Source organism: Chenopodium album, chromosome 6 (assembly GCF_948465745.1).
Source record: "Chenopodium album chromosome 6, dcCheAlbu1.1, whole genome shotgun sequence".
Taxonomy (NCBI): domain Eukaryota; kingdom Viridiplantae; phylum Streptophyta; class Magnoliopsida; order Caryophyllales; family Amaranthaceae; genus Chenopodium; species Chenopodium album.
This window is the reverse complement of record NC_137839.1, coordinates 2,282,510-2,305,957: the sequence shown is the minus strand read 5'-3', so window position 1 is coordinate 2,305,957 and position 23,448 is coordinate 2,282,510. Positions and strand designations below refer to the sequence as shown.

The 23,448-nt window shown below is 35.2% G+C and overlaps 2 protein-coding genes across 2 annotated transcripts; one reads left to right on the top strand and one right to left on the bottom strand.

Annotated features, from left to right (window-relative positions):
• Window positions 1-2,199: 2,199 nt before the first annotated feature.
• On the bottom strand, window positions 2,200-10,673 carry LOC145635548 (putative lactoylglutathione lyase, chloroplastic). The gene is made up of 9 exons (XM_081686853.1): window positions 10,304-10,673; window positions 9,289-9,490; window positions 9,083-9,207; window positions 8,889-8,953; window positions 6,060-6,272; window positions 5,932-5,979; window positions 4,572-4,679; window positions 3,445-3,585; window positions 2,200-2,552 (listed from the first exon to the last, which is right to left on the bottom strand). The coding sequence occupies exons 1-9, from the start codon at window positions 10,431-10,433 to the stop codon at window positions 2,511-2,513; spliced, it is 1,074 nt and encodes a 357-aa protein (XP_081542979.1). The 5' UTR covers window positions 10,434-10,673; the 3' UTR covers window positions 2,200-2,510.
• Window positions 10,674-13,135: 2,462 nt separating this feature from the next.
• LOC145635547 (protein phosphatase 2C and cyclic nucleotide-binding/kinase domain-containing protein-like) lies at window positions 13,136-22,436 on the top strand. Its single transcript, XM_081686852.1, has 15 exons — window positions 13,136-13,559; window positions 13,851-15,157; window positions 16,648-16,779; window positions 16,872-17,099; window positions 17,208-17,333; window positions 17,877-18,022; window positions 18,696-18,927; window positions 19,011-19,327; window positions 19,433-19,520; window positions 19,636-19,702; window positions 20,255-20,532; window positions 20,679-20,744; window positions 20,863-20,984; window positions 21,414-21,570; window positions 21,663-22,436. The coding sequence occupies exons 2-15, from the start codon at window positions 14,129-14,131 to the stop codon at window positions 21,906-21,908; spliced, it is 3,234 nt and encodes a 1,077-aa protein (XP_081542978.1). The 5' UTR covers window positions 13,136-13,559; window positions 13,851-14,128; the 3' UTR covers window positions 21,909-22,436.
• Window positions 22,437-23,448: the final 1,012 nt, after the last annotated feature.

Sequence of the window (23,448 nt, the reverse complement as noted above, 5' to 3'; positions counted from 1 at the left end):
CGGAAGTCCAATTGGGTGAGTGGAATTATCCAATTTTCCTTTAAACGACCAATTTACCGGTTTACGACTTGCACCAATTTCATTAACTCAAGCCTATTACGAACATTTATGACAACAAATAATGATCGTATATGGGTCCAAACGACATTATATGACCACCAGATGTATTCCCTAGAATTTCAAGACTTTTTGACACCGGGCCCCAAATACTCCAAAATTTCTCAAAAAGTGTGGATATTAACCTTCGATTTTGGAATTTTTTGACTTTTTTTTACCCGGAAATAAAAATTGCCGAAATATTTACTATGGCCCTTAATACCCTACGGGAGTCCAATTGGGTGTGTGGAACCATCCAATTTGCTGTTAAACGGCCAATTTACCGGTTTACACCTTGCACTTATTTACCGGTTTACAACAACCAATTTAATTAACTTGCACCGAACTCGACTTGAACCAAAACGTACCCTAACCCGTTTTAACCCGTCAAAACCCGAATTTTACTCGACTTGTTACTAACCTGACCTGAATTCAGCCCGACCTGTTCCTAACCCGACCCGAATTTAACCCAACCTGTGACAAACCCGACTCGAAATCAACCCGACTTGTTATTGACCCGACCCAAATTCAACCCGACTTGTAATTGACCCGACCCGAAGTTTACCAGACCTATTACTTACCCGACCCAAAAATTCAACCCGATATTTTACTAACCCGACTCGAAATTAACACGACTTGTTATTGATCCGATCTTAATTCAACCCAAATTGACCCTGACCCGATTTCAAATCACCTTATATGCAATTTAGACCAGCTTATTATTGTTGATCAAAGCATTTTGTCTAGGGAGACCAAGTTGGTCTAGGCCAGCAAAAGAAAGGAGCACCATCCTCAAATTTAAGAGTTAAATATAGTATATATTTGTTGTATGGTCAAAGGAGATAATTATCTTCTTAAATTATAGACTATAGTTCCCTATTATATTGTCATATATATTATAGTCAAAAGAAATAATTAGCTTGATAAAAATGATAAATATCTATTTATAGTTAGTTGAACCTGAATATGACCTAACTTGAAAATGACCCGACCTGATTGTAACCTGCAAATTATTGACTTGAACATAACCCGACTTGAATCCGAGAATGACCCGACTTGGAAATGACCCAACCTGATTATAACCCGCAAATTATTGACTTGAACCGAACCCGACTTGAACCCGAGAATGACCCAACTTGAAAATGACCCAACCTGATTATAATATGCAAATTATTGACTTGAACCGAACCCGACTCGAAGCCAAAAATTACCCTAACCCGTTTTAACCTGAATTAAACCCGACCTTTTGTTCACCCGACCTGAATGTAACCCGACCTGTTATTAACCCGATCTAAACCCAACACAAACCCGATAAGAAGTATGACCCGAAGTGACCCGACTCAGGCATGACGCAACCCAAACCCGACCCGCATAGGTTATGGAATTATTCCGAATTGACTCGACCCACTCTTACCCGACCCATTTACCCAAATTAACAGCTCTACCCAAACGGCCTAACCTCACCACACGTCCACAAGCATTGCCCTATTCAGGCTCATAAGATTGTTTGCAAACAAAAAGAGGACTCTTTTGACTCCCTCAGAATTCGTGCTGATAACTGGAGTACAATGATCAAAGCTGGGATACAGCCTTGGGTAAAAATTACTTAAGATGAAAACATTGGAGTTGGAATATTGATATATGATAATTGCTAACCCTAATTGGCTTTGGATTATTGACTTTATTGCGTAATTGATTAATTTAGGGTTATGGAGTACCTATTATCAATAAGTGAGGTCATGTAATATAAGGAATACTGATAAAAACCTATTCCCTTAAAATTTATTTCTTCTCTTAGACATGTATGCCAATACAAAATTTTAACCAATAATTTTTATAATATTAATAAATAAAAATTAAGAAAAAATGACAGGAATATCATAAACTATCTACTCGGGTGCACTCATGACTACTACCGGTATCCCATCTAGCAACCATATGAGAAACATTGGCGGAGATTGATTTAATATAATATTGGTTCTTATACGCAAAGTTTGTCTGACTTGGCGGAGATTGATTTAATATAATAAAATGCCCTCTGTTTTCCTCAAAAAAAAAAAAAAAAAAAAATCTACTCGGGTGCACTCTACACCACGAGCCAAGTGGAGTAAAATAATGGCTCTTAAATTCTTGGATTGTTGCAAGTCCTTATTCCCAAAAACATTGGGGAAATGACCAGTTAAGGGTCATTTACAAAGCTATTGAGCAAGATTTACGATCACTATAATTTTATCTACAACCCAAAATAAAGGATTAAAAGAGCTTTGGACATACTCTTTTATGCAAAGATGACTTGACGAAAGAATTGTTTTTTGGGTGGAAGAGCTATAGATTTTAAACTAAATAAGCAAATGCTACAAATAATTTACACTAACGTAAACATAAGTTTGGAAATCTGGAGACACCCATGAACATCATTCCAACTCCTTCAGGAAATCAATATTATCAACAAACACCTGCACAGAGAATATACTGTAAGATACTTTGCACCGAGGGCAGGGCTACAGACGCAAGCTGAAAAAGAACTTAATAAGGTCATGGATTCTGAAACACAAAGCTGAATTAGCGCATAACTCAGTTCAGAAACAGCTCCTCTAATTGCTTTACAATCAAGCTTTAGTAGCTTACAAGAATGCCCCATCATTTACACGTTGATGGTAGTACACCATTCAGTTAGATTGGAAGGGTCAACCTCAGCCTAGTAGTATTGATTGATTGGAAGATTCAAGAGTATTAATTGGAAGAACCTAAAACGAGTCAAAGAGGAAGCTACAGGAGTCCCATTGTTTATAACTCTAAAACAGCTCCTCTATATACACATAATCAAGTTTAGAAGATTATAAATACACTCCATTATTAACACGATTACAGGGTCTTATGCAGTGAGATTAGAAGGGTCAATATCTTGTAACACAGCAGCAAATTTATCACCCAAATGTATGAAGAAAATTAGCTCAATGGCAGGAATATACTTATTGTTTTGGGGGTTTATTTAAGTAGGCATAGTCGCATAGATGTTGGGGGCGACAAGTTTGTATCAGGGTTGCACATTTAAGCAGTCAACCATCCTAAATTACAAGATTAAATAAAGAAACCACATTTAGAAATACAGTTGTGATTCCAAATTCAAACTAAATCATCTGCACTCTAAGCTAGACTGTAAGCCATCATCTGTACTAAATAAAGATTAAGCTCTAGAGAAATAAATAAATAAAATAAAATTTAGAAAAAATTAAAAAAAATAAAAATAAAAATATTTCTTTAAAATATGTAGGCATCAGTTAATCTAGGTCAATATAGTGCTAATATGTTCACGATGTTAAAATTCCCAAAGTTTAAATGACGTACCGTTTTCCAACCATCAAGATCAAGGCATGCTGTTATCTTGGTGTTAATGCCAGGCAATGGTCCAGGCTCCCGTGTAATCTTTCCTCCACAGAGTTTGATTGCTTCAGCAGTTTTATAAACATCATCCGTTCCGATTGCAATCTGCAGCACCATGGTTACAGTTTAACCCCAAAAGACTTAGTTGGTCATTAAAAAGAAAAATATATACTCATAAAGTCGTAAGTTTTAATGCCAGAAGGCAAGAAAAAGAGTTAAGTGCAGAATATCTGGAAGTTTACTAATGACAGACTCTTAGATTTCAAAGGTGCTCGAGTCAGACCTACATAAATATCGGATTTTTCACATCCAGAACACCACAAATTAAACTAATATATATGGTTCAGCCATTCAGGTAAGGAGTGAGATGAGTTGACCTAACACACAAAAAACAATACAGCTCCTGAGCCTTCTCCCCCAGGGAAAAAGTGCACATTATACAAAGCATGAGTCCCTCTTTTCATACCTCTTTGGAAACCAATAAACGTTATTTACCCAAGGGCATATGCAAGTATCGTAATTGAGGTTTGGGAATAAGATGAGAAGAAAATGCCTCTGGTGATCAGCTTGTTCAGCTATCTTCTAAGCATTTGGTCAGCAAGATGGGAGATTCTTAAGAATAAACAAAGAGTTAGGAAGATTGAAGAATAAATCTATGAATAGCGAGTGCTTTGCATACCTTGTTCTACTCTGGATACATTGCTAGGGATCTAAACTTAAAGCATGTTAATTCTTTTTCAAGAAATTTGTTTTCATTCTTTTTTCTTGGTTTCTAAGCTCCTAGAAGAATTATCTTCATTCATAAAAAAAACATATATCAGAGGTCAAGCTCTAGCTTTTACTTCTAAACACCTTATCAAAAATTATATACCTAAAGTCCAAGACGAACTTCTCATGATCAACTTAATGGATCACTAATTAACATTGCAAGTAGCTAGCACTCCGAACAAAACAATGCAATAAAGCCAAAAAGGTGATAAAAACAAGTCAATATAATATTATTTTAACAATTAGCATGTTTAAATATTCATACATCATGATTCCAAAGCAACAAAGCAAAAGTTAGTGAATGAAGAACAAACTATTCATACCTGACCATAAGCATTTCCTTTGTCATATTCAGTAACTCCGTAGTTGTAAGTCAACTCCATAACAGCATTTTTGTCTTCAGGACCATAACCCAACATTGCTATTGTATACTGAAATAGACAGCAGAGAATTTAATAGCAGGCCCAAAGGTTTAACATAGTGCATAAGTTGCAGTAGCGAGATTAGGGAGAGAATATTAAACAGATTAGTGAAACCAAAATAAGTGCCACAAAATAGTACTAGGTATAGCCTGTAAAGTGTCTGCAATAGCTTATACCCTGAAGTGTTCAGACTTCGATATAATGGTGTAAATTCATTCTTATTTTAACTTTTTACAATCCTATATTCATTTTTCAATCCTGCATTTTGTTCCTAGTTTGATAGCTTTAATCATGGAGATAGTGGCTCCGAACATCATTTTAAAGATGGTGAAGTTGAGAAAGGAACATCCCAGTTGCAACATCACACATCATGGCTTTCAAAATGTGCATAGGTGAGTTGTTATATTCCACTACACCATTGCAATTCAAGTAATTTTTAAACAGTATTCTGTGCGTACAACAACGAAAAGAAAAGTACAACAAAAAAGAAAACTCTGATAAAAAAAACCAGCAAGAGGCAAGACCAAAATTACTTAATTACTTCCTAACATACAAAATGTAAATTAAAAGTATTTAACTACATAGAAGCTTGATTAATTGTCCGTCTAAAATCCTGAAAGAATATATTAACATGTAAAGTTACATGCTCATGTACTGATGTACCAAATTACCTTCAGAAAGAATTTTGAAGAATAAAGTTTGGGCAGAATCAAATCCAATCGGATCAGCATATATTGAAATCAGAAAGCACGAAGATGTATACTTCCTCTTTTTTCTTAGTTGAAACACTTTGACTTTCACATATACTAATGCATAACATTTAACATTTTTAGAAAGTAAAAAATTTTAAAAGTTGATATTTTGAAAGCATATATTGAGACAAATCTAATGATCTCACATGACAATTTTTTTCCTAAACATGAATCCCCACAGGTAGTACCTAGTAAATTCATAGTTCAAAATCAAGATTAGTGGAATTAAGAATAGAAACACAATGAGAAAGCATAAGATTAGTGGAATTAATTAGTGATAGAAGATCAGACAAATAGTTACGTTATCCATCACATCAAGGAAATGGGACTCATTTCCACAAAAGAGATTTGGCCAATATTTCACACTGAAACAGAATCAAACTACTTTCAACTTTAAGCCATAACAACCAAACAAGTCACTGTACACTCATAGCTGATTGAACCAATTCTTATTAAGGTATAATTTTTGGCTGCAATTGACATTTGACAAAGTAAATGCAATATGTTACCTTGTACTGTGGATTATCCCGAGTCCGCAAAAGCTCCATGCCATATGCCTAAATACAAAATGCTTTTTAGTTCCTTTAAATAAAATACCAGTACCAACCAGTCAAGGGTCAATATTAACACCTCTTACCTTTTTATAAAACTCAATAGATCGATCAAGATCACCAACTCGCAGCATTACCTGGCACAAAGGCTCAGGAGTAGACCCCCTTTCGATAAGTTCAAACTTGTAACCATCAGGATCTTCGATAAATGCAATGACAGTATTTCCACCCTTAACGGGTCCAGCTTCCCGAGTTACTATTCCACCTTTAGCCTTTACAAGTTCCACAGTCTTGGCCACCTGTACAAGGACAGACAAATGAACATAAACCCAGAAACACATTCAAACAAAAAGAGAGCACACAACCAGAGATGCACAAGAAAAAGTTTTCTCCTAAGAATCAAGTTGCTATGTAGGATAACATCCTCGTTACACAAGCCAATAATAAATATGCACAGTGTTTTAACCCTTCTGATCAAAGAGGTGGAGTAAGGTAACTCACATAAATTATCCATACAATTATTTCTTCGACCAGAGTTCCATGGCAATGTGAAGGAAGATAAACACAAAGGATATAAATCATACTATATCTATTTATAAGTAATTAAGAAGCTTGTTGATGTATTGATAGTTTGGTCTTCCTGTAAAACCACCTATCCATATTAAACAACATAAATTAGAGCATATTGTCACTTGAGCGCTTGAGTCATAATGATCTGTAAGGCTTTGCAAAAAGTGTGCCTTATGAACATGATGTATATGACATCATGCCCCGCTTTAGAAACCATTTGCCCCTCAAAATGCCACATGTAAAACTATAATGGTTTATAAATTCTAAAAATCACCTAATTTAAAGAAACAGATTGGAGAGTGAGTTACATGAAATTGGACCAATTTTGGCAGTTTCAGTAAAAAACTCACGTAATCAAAGGAGAGGTGTCCTGGGGTCATATAATATAGTTTTGAAGCATATATGACCGTCATATAAATACCCATGGTGGCTTTGATTTAATGGGGTTCGTACGAAAATGACTAAATTGATTGTTTAAAGGCGACAAAGTGAACAGTTCCAACCACACAAATGGCCTCCGGGTGTTGTGGCTTGTGCGGTCCATGTAAAACACCTATACCTCTTTCTTGTCTGGTTTTTTTTAACTAATTATGAGTCGATCACATAAAGACCCGTAGTGGCACTGAGTTAATTAAGAGAGGCGTGTAAATAAATGGCTAAGTTGACGGTTTAAAGGCAAAGTGGACAATTCTAACTACCTAAATGGCCTCGTGGAGTTGCGGGGTATCGTGGGGTCCATGGGAAGATCCTCGATCACTTTCCATTCTAGATTTGGAAAAGTCCAAATTTGTCCAAAACGAAGGCGATATCAATTTTGGAGGCCTCGGTCTCTTAGGTGTCGAAAACAACTCGGGATTTGGGGGGATGCATATCAAGGTCATATAATATTGTTTGGAACCTTAGATGACCAATCAAATATATAAAGTCCCATGGTGGCCTTGAGTCAATGATAGGGGCGTAAGTGGTAAAAAGATAATTTAAAGGCAAAGTGGACGGTTCCAACCACCCAAATGAACTCCCAATGCATCTTGGGGTCTATGGGAAACATCTCGACTTGTTTCCTTTCCACGTCCAAAAAAGTCAAAAATTGTTCAAAATTGAAGGCTATAAACCATGCTTTTGGGCTAATTTGGGAATTTTTTCCAAAATTAAAGAAAATAAGTAGGGTGTCCATCGGGGTCATCTAAGTTGGTTTGGCGCTATAAGAGGCCTATTAATAGGTCCACAAAGTCCCAATAATGAGTTTAGTGCAGTTACATGGCTATTTTGGAATTGGTCTATAACTATACAACTATATGTTATTAGAATATTAGTTATACGAAGTATATAAATATGAATAGGTAAGCTTTGAAGTATTTTGGGTAGGATTAGAAGGAAAAAAGGCACCAAGTAAATTACAAGGATACGAAAATTTCTTTACAGGACATATAGTATGCAGTGCGACAATAAGGAGATGAAAAGAAGAGAAAAATTAAGAACAAAAATTTAAGAAGGAGAAGGAAACTGGGGAAAGAAAATGGAAACAATTGACATAAGGAGAATGAAAAGGAAAAAACAAGAGAAAAGTGAAAGCACAGGGCACTGGTGACGTCTAGAAAAGGGATGAAGAACTGTACAGACTACAAAGAAACAAGAGAAAAGAAGCAGCAGAAAAAGGATATACTGGTGTGCACTGGTATCGAACTGCACATGCAGGAGATATTTTCCTCATGCTGCCAGGAAGCTAATAGGCTAAAAGTATGGTCAGGTTCATAGTGTGCACTTACGCCAATTTTTAACCTATACTAAGGTCTAAGGAGCTTCCACACTCACAAATATGTGCCAAACCTGTATTAAAGATTAGATCTAAAGAATATAGGAAATGGTGATAGCCTGAGTAGAAGTGTTCTACACGACAATTAAGCACACACACTAAAAGTCCCACATTAAACATGCACACTTATATACATTTAAAACCAAAAATCCCTTCTTGTATAATCTCTCCAATCAAATTTAAAACTTTGAAATGAGTGTATATTGCCATCTGATGGGACTATTCACTAATCAAATGAAAGAAAGAAAAAACTGGACTCAATTTGTCATCCAATTAACTGATTAAAGGACTGCAGCATCGTTGCCATCTGATGGAACGACTCAACTTATCTTAAGGGAGTGCAGCATTATTTTTCAGTAGCAAACTTCAAATTACTTGATATATGTCAAGACAAAGACAAAAGGAGCATCGAAGATCACTGAGTTCATATAATCAAAATACATAACATAATTAAATAAATAAAAATTATCTCTGGTTTGTGTAGCGTCTATTTCATATAGAAAAACATTTAAAGGTAGATATAGAATCTTACATCCTCAACTGCGATGCCAAAGTGACCGAAACCAGTTCCAATATCATATTTGTCAACTCCATAATCTGACAGCACCATATGAACATAAACATGAATAAATATTATAAAAGCATGAAAAAGAAATGGGAGTGGGGGCGATTAGAAACTTGCATATTGAAACAGATAACAATTTCATAAGGAATAATGTGGCTTACTATAAGTTAGTTCTATGACAAAATGTGAATCCTCTGGCCCGTAACCAAGAAAGGCATTAGTGTATTTCTCCTCTGGTATGTCACGTTTTCTTAACAGTTTCATTCCAAGGCACTCCGTGTAGAATCTGAAACCATCAACTTAAAATCATGAAGAATGTAACTGTTAAATGAGTATAAAACTACATTGTGAAGGAACATGGAAGTACTTTATCGTCCTGTCAAGATCTCCAACACGGTAAACAACATGGAGCATCCTTCGGTTGTCTTTCTTGACCCACTCCAGAACATTCTCTTCAACAGCACTAGTGCTGGCTTGTGCAGCATTTCCAGCTGCATTGACAGACAAGCCATTGCCCTCTCTCAACAATTTCGAAGCTCTTAGACCGAAGGAATATGACTGCGGAACAGCTGAAAAAAAAATGAAGAAATATCAATTCAAAATCCTATACTCCTATAGTAACAACTATTCACTATTGAGCACAAACATCAATGTATATGGATTCAACAAGAATCATAGGCATTCCCATCTCAATATCTGAATCTTGAATACACCACATTCACACATCACTCTTTTACAAGGTTTACATAATTACGAGTTTCGACTTACAGCTTAGCTCCAATAACATCAGTGATACTAAAAATAAAAAACAAACTCTTTGCATTCCTCACAAATAATTATCTTCTTTCATATCAATTCTTACCCAAAACTAGCTCTTCACTAGGTAATAATAAATATCTACTCCATTTGAAAACGCTTCGATATAGTCTCTAATAAACAAACGATCAATTGGAATCACCTCATTTTACATAAATACTCAAAATTGTAAAGGGGTAAATCCTTCAGTCCATCTATAAATGTCAAGTGTAACATAACATAACATCAAATAAACATAATACGGAGTACAAAGTTTTAACTTTTAACCTTTAACAACTAAAAAATAAGGCCAATTACAAGTTACTGATAAAATGCCACAAGATTATATAGCCACACAATTCAATCACTCCAAAAATTCTATAATACCCAAAACCCGGGATCGAATCGCGTCAACATCATTGCCTTTGGCTCCCTATACACTCTAAACATAATATAGAACAACCCAGAACCCAATTATTAAATTTGAACCATAAACAATAATACCCAATTCAGCTAAAACCTGAAATTTCAATTACAAACCAAAATAAATAATCAAAATTTTGATAAATTGGGGAAAAATTACATACCACTACCCAGGTGAAGAGAAGAAAGCGGCCTTTGAGAAGAGAGAGAAACCCCAAAACGAGCATTTGAAGAAAACCTGAAACAGGTAAGAGATGGCCTCAAAGTGGATGCCATTGGTAGAATTCTTACCATTTATCAAATCTTGCGCAATTTATATTGAATTTTACAAAAGACCCAGAAAATAAAAATTAAAAAAGACCCTTTTTTTTTATGTAATTTCTGATGATTTTATTGAATGTTTTTCTGGGGGAAAATCGGTGGGTGAAGCGCAAAAATCTGAGGGAGAAAATCTAGAAAAAAAAGGAATGAAGAGGTGTTGATGCTCATCAAATAGCAATGAGTTGCAAAGTTGTAATTGGTAGTAAGCAAAGGCTTTAGAATAAGGAATAAGGAAGCTGTGGAGTGTAGTGAGCTGAGGTTCTTTGATTCGGATGGATGGCTTATTGGCTTGTGCCAACCAAAGTTTTGGGACCTTGTATTCGGGTTAATTTGTTCCAAACTACCTTATATACGGAGTAAAAGTAAATTATATTGTGACGGTATGCCCACGTTTGGTTGTAGTGTTCGAGCTAATGCTTAATGTTTTGCTCAGGTCAAACATGCTTATTACAAGTGCTAACTCTTTGTGTAAAAAAAAAAAAAAAAAAGGTGTTGGCAAGATAGTGGTTCGAGTACTGATTAGTGATCTTGGTAGCATTTTTGATAGTTTGTCTCAAATTTTAATAATAGCAGCGTTTCAAAAGGCAACTGATAACGTTACCGCTTTACGTATGTGGCCTAACATAAATATTTATTTACTTATGAAGTGTCATCATACAACGATACCTCTTCATTGGAAGATTTTTCTTAAAGGTAAAATAAAGGACCTCACTAAACCCTCGCATGTCATTGCTTAAGAGTAGAGGAGGGAGGGATTCACCCTACTCCCATGCGAATGTTGTTAGTAGCCTCTCAAATTTGTGACCTGCCATAAGGTGAGTTCCTTACCGACTTTACCAAAACATACTTGGTTTTCATCCGAACACTTGCTATGCTTTGTCACGTACGTATTTACGGGCTATAGTGCCATTTGGTTTGTGGGCCTTTTGTTGTGAGGCTTGTATCTCAATTGGACTTTTTGTGTGGCCCATCATAAAATATAGTCCATACTTAAGCCAATATTATCAATTACTGGACCCTAGTCCATCTCTCAATGTTCATTGTAGTCCTTGTGATTTTGCAACTATTGAAACAAATATACGAATTGCAAAATGAGACCTTTAATTCTTACATGGTTTGAAGTTGATTTGTTTGTAGATTTTAAGATAGAATTCACATTTGTGGCCAATTTATGAACTGGTCTGTGACCTAATCCATTCCCTTTAAAAAGAGTGAAAGGTGACAATATACATACATGTCATTTTAATGAGTCATTAGTTCATATGATTAATAAGGATTAAAAGGTTGAAGGGCGGCCGATTAAAATGCATTTCAATTAGCTTGCTATAAAGTGGAAATCCAAAATGTAAAGTAGTAACTTTCTATATTATATTAGTTGATTTCTTTCTACAATACTTAAATGTTCAATTTATAGTACTTCATATAATTAAGATGACTTTTGTGTAATTAGTGGTTTGGTGAATTTTAGTAGTTTACAATGATTCTTGACGCAAAGATAGTGAAGAAAAGAGAAAGTAAAAAAAAGAGTTATATTTTGTGCGATTTTAGCATTCTAATGTGACTAATTAACTATAATTGGTTGATAGCATACATTAATTTATTAGTTGGGGACTTGGAGTAAATAATTGTGGAAATTCAACCTTAATAAGAAACATATTACTGTCTTAAAATGTCATCAAGTATTTGATCTAACTATGATCACTCATTTCAATACTTCTAGTTGTATTGGAGGAAGAGTGGAGGAAGAATAAGGCCCTGTTTTCATCAGATTATTTTTAGTCCAGTTAAGCTCTAATAAGTTCAATTCAATTCAGTTCAGCTTCTAATTCCCTTCCCTTATAAAATATTCATTTCAACTCAGTTCAGTTCAATTAATGAGAACATGCCCTAAGTTTAAATATTGAATTATTTGAATAGGCGATTAACTTACTACTTACATCTTACGATTCTCTTAAAAATTTAATTCTCAAATTTACAAATAATTTTATGGTTATCTTTTCACACTAAAAAAAATATTTAAGAGCTAATAAAGAGTAATAAAGGCTTATTAGGTTCAATAAAGTATAAGAACAGAGTACATAACATGAAAGCAAGATTAATCAATTCCATAGTATAACTTTAGGTTAAATATTTTAAAACTTTTTCAACAAAGTACTTCCACAAAGTACTTCCTTTGTTCTTTTTTGGACTTGACATATTTATCAACGCACAACTTTAATCGCTTAATAATTTGAATTTGTTTAATCTTTTCGTTCCTTTTTATTTGTTATATTTTGATCATTTTACTCTCATAAACAGATTTTAAATAAACAACAAATGAATAGTGTCGGATGTCAAAATGAAATACTCCGTAATATGGAATATTGGAAAATGAAAGACTTGTTCACTTCAACTTAATTTCAGTTCAGTTCAGCTCCTAATTTTCTTGTTCAGTTCAGCTCTTAATTTTCTTCTTTCGTAAATATTCATTTCATTTCAATCAACTCGGTTCATTTCAGTAAATGTGAAATGACCGAGCCCGAAAGTGGCAAATTTAGAACTACTAGATAAACATTAAATAAAGGAAAATCCCTAGAATATGCAAAAAAAAAAAAAAAAAAAAAAAAACCAAGCAAAAGATTAGATTAATAAGATAGGTTTCGTCTAGTCCAAAGTCCACTCAAATCTCCTGACCATTCTCACACATGCAATGTTACAACTTTTTTCCGTACCATAATTTTCCCATTTTCTCTCTCTTCTCTTTCACTCATTTTCTTCTTCTTCACTTTCTCTCTCTTCCCAATCTCTCACATTACATGCTATGATCCCTACTTCGACACGTCCTTCTCTCTTTTTTTCATTTTTTTTTTTTTTATAATTCTGATAATTAAATAAAATCCCAATTTCCCCCATTTTTCAGTTTTATAAATTTCACAACTTTTAATGTGACCAAATTCCTGCAAAATTCTCTGTTTTTTTTTTCATTTTTTGACTACCCTTTTGTTAAATTTGTTTCCTTTTTAAAGTATATATTGTAATAATAATAATCTGATTACATTTCTTTATTCTGGGTGTCAGATCAAGTAATCTATTTCATTAAAAGAAGAAGGAATTATTATGGTAAGTCCAATTATTTATTTTTAATTGCAACTTTGTTCAACTGTTTTTCTGCTTTTTTCTGCTGTACTTTCTGAATGTGGGTCTTTTTTATTTTGTTCTCAATTGTTTATAGATAAGATGTCACGCTTGTTGATCGGATATGATACAAAATTGAGTATTTCTGTTTAATTAATTAAATTTGGTAATGTTGAGTAACATTGATTCTAGTTGTTTTGAATTTTGGGTAGTTACTGATTAATCTTTCCAGCAAGTTTTAGTTATGGGGTTGATGTTTGATTTTGCTTTGGACAGTTTGGATAACATCACATATTGTTTCTAAGTAGAGCTGTCAAAAACTGACCCGACACAAAAATCGACTGCCGTGTAGTGTACAGACGTTGATTTGGCTATTTGAAGGATCATATTGCCAACTTGAGGAGGAGGGTTTTGTAAGAAATTGTGGGTTAGTGGAGAATTTTTGGTTAGTTTAAATTGCATAATTGTGTTTACCAAAGTTCTCTGATGTTGAAGTTGATGAATGTGTTGGAAATTTCAGTATTTGGGGTTTCTTCAATTTTAGTTTTTGAGTGATGGGGTGTGTTTATTCAAGATCTTGTATAGGCCAGGTGTGTATTCCTAGGGAAGCGCGAATTAAGCAGGTAGAAAATGTGAGGGGTTCAGAGATTGGTGTGTTTTCTCCTGCTCATTCTGAAGGGGAGGATGATCAAATTCAGGAATTGAACCAATTGAGCTTTAGTAGGGATACTGAAGCTGGTATTAAGAGGCTTTCTAGAGTATCTGCTCAGTTTTTACCGCCTGATGGAGGAAAGACGGTCAAGGTTCCGTCTGAAAATTATGAGTTGAGGTACTCATTTTTATCTCAGAGGGGTTATTATCCTGATGCTCTTGATAAGGCTAACCAGGATAGCTTCTGTATACATACACCGTTTGGTACAGATCCGAATGATCATTTTTTTGGTGTGTTTGATGGGCATGGAGAATTTGGGGCTGAATGCTCGCAGTTTGTAAAGCGCAAGTTGTGTGAAAATTTGTTGAGGAGTAGCCGATTCCATGTTGATCCTGTTGAAGCATGTCATGCTGCTTTCTTAACAACTAATTCACAGTTGCATGCTGATAGTATAGATGATAGCATGAGTGGTACCACTGCTATTACAGTATTGGTTAGGGGTAGGACTATATATGTGGCCAATGCAGGTGATTCAAGAGCTGTTGTAGCTCAGAGGAGAGGAAAGGATTTAGTGGCTGTTGACCTTTCGATTGATCAAACTCCATTCCGTAATGATGAGCTTGAGCGAGTTAAGCTTAGTGGAGCAAGAGTTCTTACCCTTGATCAGATTGAAGGGTTGAAGAATCCAGATGTACAGTCTTGGGGCACTGAAGAGGATGATGATGGTGATCCTCCTAGATTATGGGTGCAGAATGGAATGTATCCTGGTACTGCTTTCACTAGAAGTCTTGGTGATTCAATTGCTGAAACAATTGGAGTGGTTGCCAATCCGGAGATAGTTGTCATGGAGCTTTCACCAGATTATCCCTTTTTTGTCCTTGCTAGTGATGGTGTCTTCGAATTTCTTTCAAGTCAAACTGTGGTTGATATGGTGAGTGATTTTTCTTTTTTCCATTTGTTATTATGGTTATGTTTTGTGTCATGGAAGAATTTTACACAGTACCATTTTATGATGGTTAACTTGGCAGTTTTATTTTAAAAAAGAATTATCTTTTAGCTAATGTCAAATACTCAAATGAGATCTTTTGTAAATTGCTTTCTACTTGGCAGGTTTTGATATAAATTTTAATTTGTAGTGTTGGCATTTTAATTATGAATTATGAAAACTACGAGTACTTCCTTTGTTCTTTAATACTTGCACCATATGGACTTTTACACTACTATTATACATAAGCAAAATATTTTCATGCTCTTGTTAGACCCAGCTCAATACATACTATTATCAGCCTAATTTTTAATTTTTTTTTATATATATTAAAAGATAATTAAAGATATTTATGTTTAATGTTTTCTATTGTTAAGCACGAAACTCCAAATGTTGCAGTTAAAAAATAATTGAGGAAGTATATGGCACCAGCTCACTATTTTCATGTGTAATCTGCCGGAACTTGGAGTTATATTTGATGATCCTTTTCTTATTTTCTTATAAGAAATCATTAAGTGTAAACGGCTTGGAAACTTTGGCCCTTTTTAAAAAAACTGGATTGAACTGGTCTATCAAGGAGGGAGTAAAGTAGGAATTGCGTTATTATTATGTTGGCAATAGCTTGAAGAATAAGGAAGTTGGTTAGTTAGTTAGAGTAGATAGAGTGGGGAATAGAATCAGGAAAGACCAGCGAGAAAAAAATAAGGAGGGTTGAATATTATTTGAGAGTTTCTTTAGTTGAACTTTGCATAGAGTAATTGAGAGAACAAGCCTCACAAGTCACAAGTCAAATGATGTATCCAACCTATCTCATTTTATGGATATAGTGGCTTTTACAATAACCTCTCTCCGCATATTTATTACGGCATTGTCGTTTGATGTCATCTATGTATCTTTTCTTTGAAATTTCAATATCATGTTCATTTATGATCTTTGCTCTGGAGACATCTTTTCTGCTTCGCTATTGCATAACGCAATGTGTTGTAGGTTAGGTCTGATATAAGAACTTTGAAGTGATGACTTTTATACCACTTTTCACCATGAGAGTTGTAATTTCTGTGTCTACCTTTCCGGCCTGCCAACTGTTCTGCTTATTCTTAGATGGGCAGTTTTCTGGTTATTGACTTATTGTAAAGTTTGCTTTCACTCCTCGAGTTCTTGAGTATACTTTTCATTTTGTCCATGACCACAACGTTTTATGCTTCTGAACAACTATCCCTAGTTTTTTTGCTGGCTTCTGATTTTACTTCCTTGACTTCCTTAATATGTTGCACTGGTTGCTGGACTGGTGGTAGATTTTCAGATATGGACTATTAATTTCTACTTTGATCCTTGTCTTAACTAACAAATTTACAATTATTATTTTGTTAGTTACTTTCAGGACTATATTCTAATGTCTATTTATCCGTCGCTGGATTTGACCTTTTGCTTTACAGGTAGCACTACATAAAGACCCTCGTGATGCTTGTGCCGCAATTGTTGCTGAATCATACCGCCTTTGGTTGCAATTTGAAACTCGTACTGATGATATAACTATAATAGTAGTGCATGTTAATGGGCTTAATGATGTAAGATTACTATCATGTTGATGGATTTATTTTCTGTGCGATTAACTATGGAAGGTCCTTGCTTATTTTGCTGTTTGTTACAATGTCTCTAGGTTTTTGGGGGCTCTGCAAGTCCTGGTTTCACTATGAATTCCTCTGCTCCTCAAGTGTTGGAGTTAACTGGATCCGAGTCCCCTGCAACTGTTAGCTGGAATTCTAGGAATCAACGCGTAAGGCATGATGTATCTCGAGCTCGTCTTCGTGCCATTGAAAGTTCCTTGGAGAATGGAAATGTTTGGGTGCCTTCGTCTCCATCCCACAGGAAGACTTGGGAAGAAGAGGTATTTTTGTAAATAATCGTGCTGATAAATGAAGCTTTTCTTGTGCTTTCTGGATTACTCTTCTTTTCGGAGTTATAATCTGGTCATATTTTTGTGTCAATGTTATAGGCACATATTGAGCGGGCATTACATGATCATTTCCTCTTCAGAAAGCTTACTGATTCTCAGTGCCAGGTCTTGTTGGATTGCATGCAAAGAGTTGAGGTTCAGGCTGGGGAAATCGTTGTCCAGCAGGTAAGCCACATTTTCTTACAGATAATCGGAGAGATTTTGGATCTATATGATTGGTTAAAAAGCCGTTGCATATAGATTAATTTTAATACAATCTGCTAGTGGAATATAGTAGTAATTGGTTTGTGTTAGATCTCTACGTATTCTATTCCTTAAGGAGTCTGGAACTATGGATAGCTCAGTTAGTGAGAAACTCAACTGATTATGGCCTTGACCCTGGATCAATTCCTTGTGTTGGGAGGGAGAAGGGGGGTGGGGTAGGGTATGTAAAACCAAACTTGAGAGAGGCATAGATGTGAATCTTACCGTTGGGAAAAAATTTTACTCTCCTCAACACTTAAATATATCTTTTTGGATGCCCAAAATACTTCTGAAGGTTCTAGCTGTAAATGCTACAGCATTTTAAAGATAACAAATTTAACAGAGATGGGTGAATAGTAGGAGACATGCAAATATTTTAACTTTCTGAATTTGGCATTTTTGAATTATGGAGGGACTGTGACCTAAACATATGATGCATGTTTGAGGCATATTTATATTTTGCAGGGTGGTGAAGGTGATTGCTTTTTTGTTGTTGGAAGTGGAGAGTTTGAAGTTTTCGCAACACAAGAGGAGAAACACGGTGAGGTACCAAGAGTTTTGCAGCGCTATACAGCTGAAAAGTTATCATGCTTTGGGGAGCTGGCATTAATGTGAGAATTTCTTCCTTTCCCATGAATACATCGTGCCATGCCAATGTAACTCGCTAACTTGTTGGATAAAATTAGTGATGTTCATCAGTGAGTAGTGCAGTGTTCTTGTAGGATAAGTTAGATGTAGGGTATGTGGATCATTAGCTGTTTGTTGGTTTCCTCGCCTGGATGGCTTACAACATTCTTAGATGATTGCAAAGGAAGAAAAGGAAATAGAAGAGAAAGGAAAAATAGTGTTTCTGTTTGGTTTAGTAAGTAGGAACTTGCAAGAATTCTTTGTTAGCCAGCTGATTATAAAGGAATAGGAGGACAGTGATAGCCTGATAGGAAATTAAGATGCTACCATCCAAATGTCGCCAAGATAGAAAGTGAAATGAAAATTTTATAGGGAAACTCTTTGCCAATTTCCTCACTTTTCTCTGCAAATCATGCTGATATGCATAGTGCATAAATAGTAAAGAAGCATGGTAAAGTGGTATTATTCCTTGTTATAGTTACAGGAGAAACTAAGATTAGCTTGAGGTTGTCTTCTTTGTGTTGCTATTCACTGTTGAAAGAAATATCTGGATGATGGTTCTATTTTCTGTCATTTTTTTGATTAATTTGGTGACATGCTGACATTAAACAGTTTGGCAAAACCACTTATTGACTTATTGTTGCTTCTGTTCTTCAGGAATAATAAACCACTACAGGCCTCTGTGCGTTGTGTGACTAGTGGAACTCTGTGGACTCTGAAAAGAGAAGATTTTAGAGGAATTCTCATGTCAGAGTTTTCGAATCTGTCATCTTTGAAACTTCTACGATCAGTGGATCTTCTTTCAAGATTAACAATCCTACAACTTAGTCAGATTGCAAGTTCTCTGTCAGAAGTTTCTTTTTCTGATGGGCAGTCAATAGTTGAACAGGTATAACTTCTGTTGGTAAATTTCATTGCATTTTGTTAGGTTAGTAAGTTGTCTTACGTTCTTAATCTCACACATCCTTGCAGCATGATTGTGTATCTGCATTGTACATAATCCAGAAGGGAAGAGTAAGGATAGAATTTGATGTCGACGTTTTGACAAGTCCGAATGTCTGCAGCCTGAAGTGTGATTGTTCAATCCAAAGTGATTTGAAACACGGTAACAGGAGAATGTTGGTAGAGAAATCCGAGGGAAGTTATTTTGGGGAGTGGGCACTTTTTGGTGAGCAAATTAGTCAATTAGCAGTATGTGCTGTTGGCGATGTTGTCTGTTCTGTTTTAACAAAAGACCAGTTCGATTTAGTTGCTGGTCCACTGACAAAAATTTCACTGGGTGATCAAAAGTATGTTTGCTACTTTTTGTACTTGGTACATATTATAGGATTTCCTGTGTTAATGATAACTGTGCAGCCAACAATTTTTAATCAAGGTTGTTTGATATGATTCAGGTCAAAGGAGATTCCTGTGGTCTTAGGCGAGGAATATGAAAGAAATGCTCGACCATTGGTCCCAAATAGAGTTCAACTCTCTGATTTGGTGAGGATCATTAGATTCTGTTCCAGGCTTGGGTGCTTAATATCTCAAAAAAATCAATAATTTCTGTTCTAAACATGGGTGTTTCTTCTCTAAACATGGATCTTTTGCCTTGTAGGAATGGAGAAGGTGCTTGTATTCAACTGACTGCAGTGAGATTGGACTTGTACTTCTGAAAGATTCAGGTGGGAGAAGCTTTTAATTGACTTCTGAGCCTTGTCTTTTACAATTTTCCTTTCTCTGGTTGTTTGTGGTGATTATCTTGCTTGAATATCACGTAAAAGTCTGTTTTTTGTTTCCATAACATCTTGTTTGTGAGTTTTCTAAATGCTTTGGGGGGAACTTTTATTTTGTTTACTGGCCTTTATCTTTAGGCTGTTCCCTCACTCTGGAATTCACATCATGACCATCTTTATAACTTATACTTGTATATACTATTATTGCTACAATTATCTGCAATAGTTAAATAACTTTTTATAACTTAGGTTACTGCTGTTGTATCTACATAGTCAATTTTACCATAAGTTTTTGCTCATTTATTGGACTTTGCCATCCCAGTGGTGTTCTTTGTGATATCTGTCTATTTGTTGTCATTTCCTTGCTACGTAGTTTCTACATGAGCAATTTACGGTATTGTACTAAAAATAGATTATTGAAGTTTTTGGCGGCGTTAAGAACTTTAGAATGATTAATACTATGTACATTCTTACGTAACCCTATGTTGGTTTTGTTTGCAGAAAATTTCCTTAGCTTGAAAAGGTTTTTGAAGCAGAAGGTTAAAAGGCTTGGAAAGGAAGATCAGGTTCTAAAGGAGAAGAACCTGATGAAAAGTTTAAGTGATTCAGTATGTGTACCACATGTTATAGGCACCTGTGCTGATGAAACACATGTTGGAATACTACTGGATACATGCTTGGCTTGTCCTTTGGCTTCAATTTTAAATAAACCACTTGATGAATCATCCGCACGGTTCTGTGCTGCCTCTGTTGTAATAGCATTGGAAGAGCTCCACAAGGTCCATTAGCTAATTCGTGTGTGTGTGTGTGTGTGTGTGTGTGTGTGTGTGTGTTCGTTATTCATGAAGTTACTCTTGTCTTGTTTCTCTTGAGGAACTTTAGGATTCAGTTGTTGAATTTTCTTTGTATTCACATGCTTTTACAGAAGGGTATCCTATTCAGAGGAGTTTCTCCTGAAGTACTGATGTGCGATCAAGCTGGACGCCTACAGGTCAGTTGCATAAAAATCCAAGTTTTATGGTTTAGTACTTTAGTTTTAGCAATAGTGTTTTTTTGCTTCTCTTGAAGATAGCTTAGAGTATATTATGATATAGTATTTGTGTTTGTAGTTAGTAGATTTCAGATTTGGAAAGCAGATATCTGGCGAAAGGACAAACACAATCTGTGGAATGGCAGATTCTCTATCTCCGGAGATAGTACTGGGAAAAGGCCATGGTTTCCTTGCTGACTGGTATTACTGATATGATGAACACTTTTTCTTTATTTTTTAAACATTTGGTTCTGCAGATGAAGATACAGAAGCATTTTCCTTTTCCCTTATTTTGAAATGTATAAGAATTTCTCCACTTTCTCAATCCTCATCTATAATTTAACTGAAGCTATGTTTCTCCTCTTCTTTTGTAGAGGCTTGGCCGTAAAACTTCTCTAGAAAATTGCAGGGATATGTATTTTCCTGACCAATTATGAACCTTTCGATAATAAATTATAATTTTGTATACTCATTCTACTCAATTTATGGCCATAACATTACGCCTTGAATATTTCGAAGCTATTGTATTTTATTGGAACATGTATACGCTATTTTCTTTCAATATTATGCTGATTGAAGAACTTTTGTTTCCTATCTCTATAATACGCTTTTAATACAGTTTTTCTGCAGGTGGGGTTTGGGAGTTTTGATCTATTTTATGCTGCAAGGGGAAATGCCTTTTGGATCATGGAGAGAGAATGAGCTTGATACAGTTGCGAGGATTGCAAAAGGGCATTTTAATTTCTCTCAGTCTTGCAGTTCTGAAGCCATCGATCTTATAACCAAGGTCCTTCATATTATACTCTCTTATTTGATCCCTCGAGCTACATTGGTTCAATTTTGTTTCTGTTTATCTGAACTACTCTTTTGATCTTTCAGCTACTTGAAGTAGATGAAACTAAGAGACTTGGAAACAATGGATCCGATTCTGTCAAAAATCATCAATGGTTTGAAGGAGTTGATTGGGAAGGGCTAGTAAATCGTACTGTCCCCGTCCCTCATGAAATTGTTTCTCGTATAAGTCACCATTTAGAGAGCTACGTTTGTGATACTTCCCCGCCACCATCTTCTCCCCGCCGGAATTTTGAAGAACTCAACACACCGGAGTGGCTTGAAGATTGGTAACCAATGCTCTACTCAAGGTGTGAACTTCACTCTATATTGTCGTTTTGATGATCGTATAGTAAAATTGCTAGGGGGAAGCTGCACTGATTCCACTTACTAAGGTCCAAAATCTTATCATTTCTTTCCCCCTTCCTTTTTTGTTCAGTACAAGAGGAATGATAGTGCCGAAATCATCCTCTTTTTTTGGATTTACCTTAGTACCTTTAAGCAGAGCTAGATGCCTGTAAATAAGTATAGTTTGTAAAGGAATGAGTTTTCACTTTCTCACGAATTCCTTTAGAGGTGAATTTAGCCTCCCACCGTAATTCAATGGTGGATGTAGGTAGATTTACTCGATCCCTTAAAAAAAGGGGGTAAATTTACTCGGATCCCTTCCAAAAAAAAAAAATGGTTAGATTTACTCAGATTTATTTTTGTTTTGACAGTCCATTGAAATTGAAGGGATGTGTAATTATGTATATGTTTCTACCAAGTTGTGCCTTTCCTGCTGCTTGATTTAGACTGAAGTACCATGTTAAAATTTCTTCATCTTTGTGTTCTTGGAGCAAACACTCTCTTTAGCCCTATATCTGCATTGTTTTTGTAGTCATGATTGTATTTGATAATCTTTATCTGAACTTACTTGATCTTATTGGTTCTAGAGCTAAGATGGAAAGAACAAGTCCTTGAGGTATTTGAAAACTCGTAAAAATCCATGAGAATAAGCTCGTAAAACAGAAAAAATACGATCTTTATTTAGTCTAGGGGACGAGATTGATGCACAGGCCACCGTCTTTGAATATTTTGATAAACTATAATGTAAGCAACTTATCGCGCTTACCTTTATGCTTACCAAAGCCTAAAATAATAGGCCATAAACATAGATATATTCAAAATTAGCAGTCTAATATACTCTAATAAGCATTATGAAATCTACCTTGTTTTCTTGTAATTAAAAAATGTATAGAATGATTGTTTATACAACATAATTCATGGTGATGTGCCGTAAGACAAGTGTGAGAAGCAGTTGCAGATAGTTTGCAAAAACTAAGAAAAATGATGACTGAACAACTATTGAAGCAGTTGATATATGTGACGAAAATTCAGCAGGAGATGATCCTTTTTTTGTGGTCCAATTGCATGGTCCATGTTCCCATTTTTTTGTTCTGTTCACTTCCTGTTAAAATACTTTTGTTCTATTTACTTCGTTTTAAAATACTTGTTATGGCCGGAACCACTTGTAAATGCATAAATGTGACTATATATATACATGTAATTCTATATTAATGAGAAAAAATATATATAAAAATATCTAATGTTTGAAAATTAAATGACAATACTAATCTAATACGAGGAAAATACAAGTATTTCACTGTACATTTGATTATGTGTGTGTTACTGTTCAATAAAAAATGGTCAAAATTAACATACTCAGAATCACCTGAATTCAAAAGGGGAACTCTAACCACTTGAACTATTCCTCACTCTCAAGTTTTATTGTTGTAAGTAGTATGAACGGATAAATAAAATACGAGTAATATTTAATTTCATGACTTCGTAA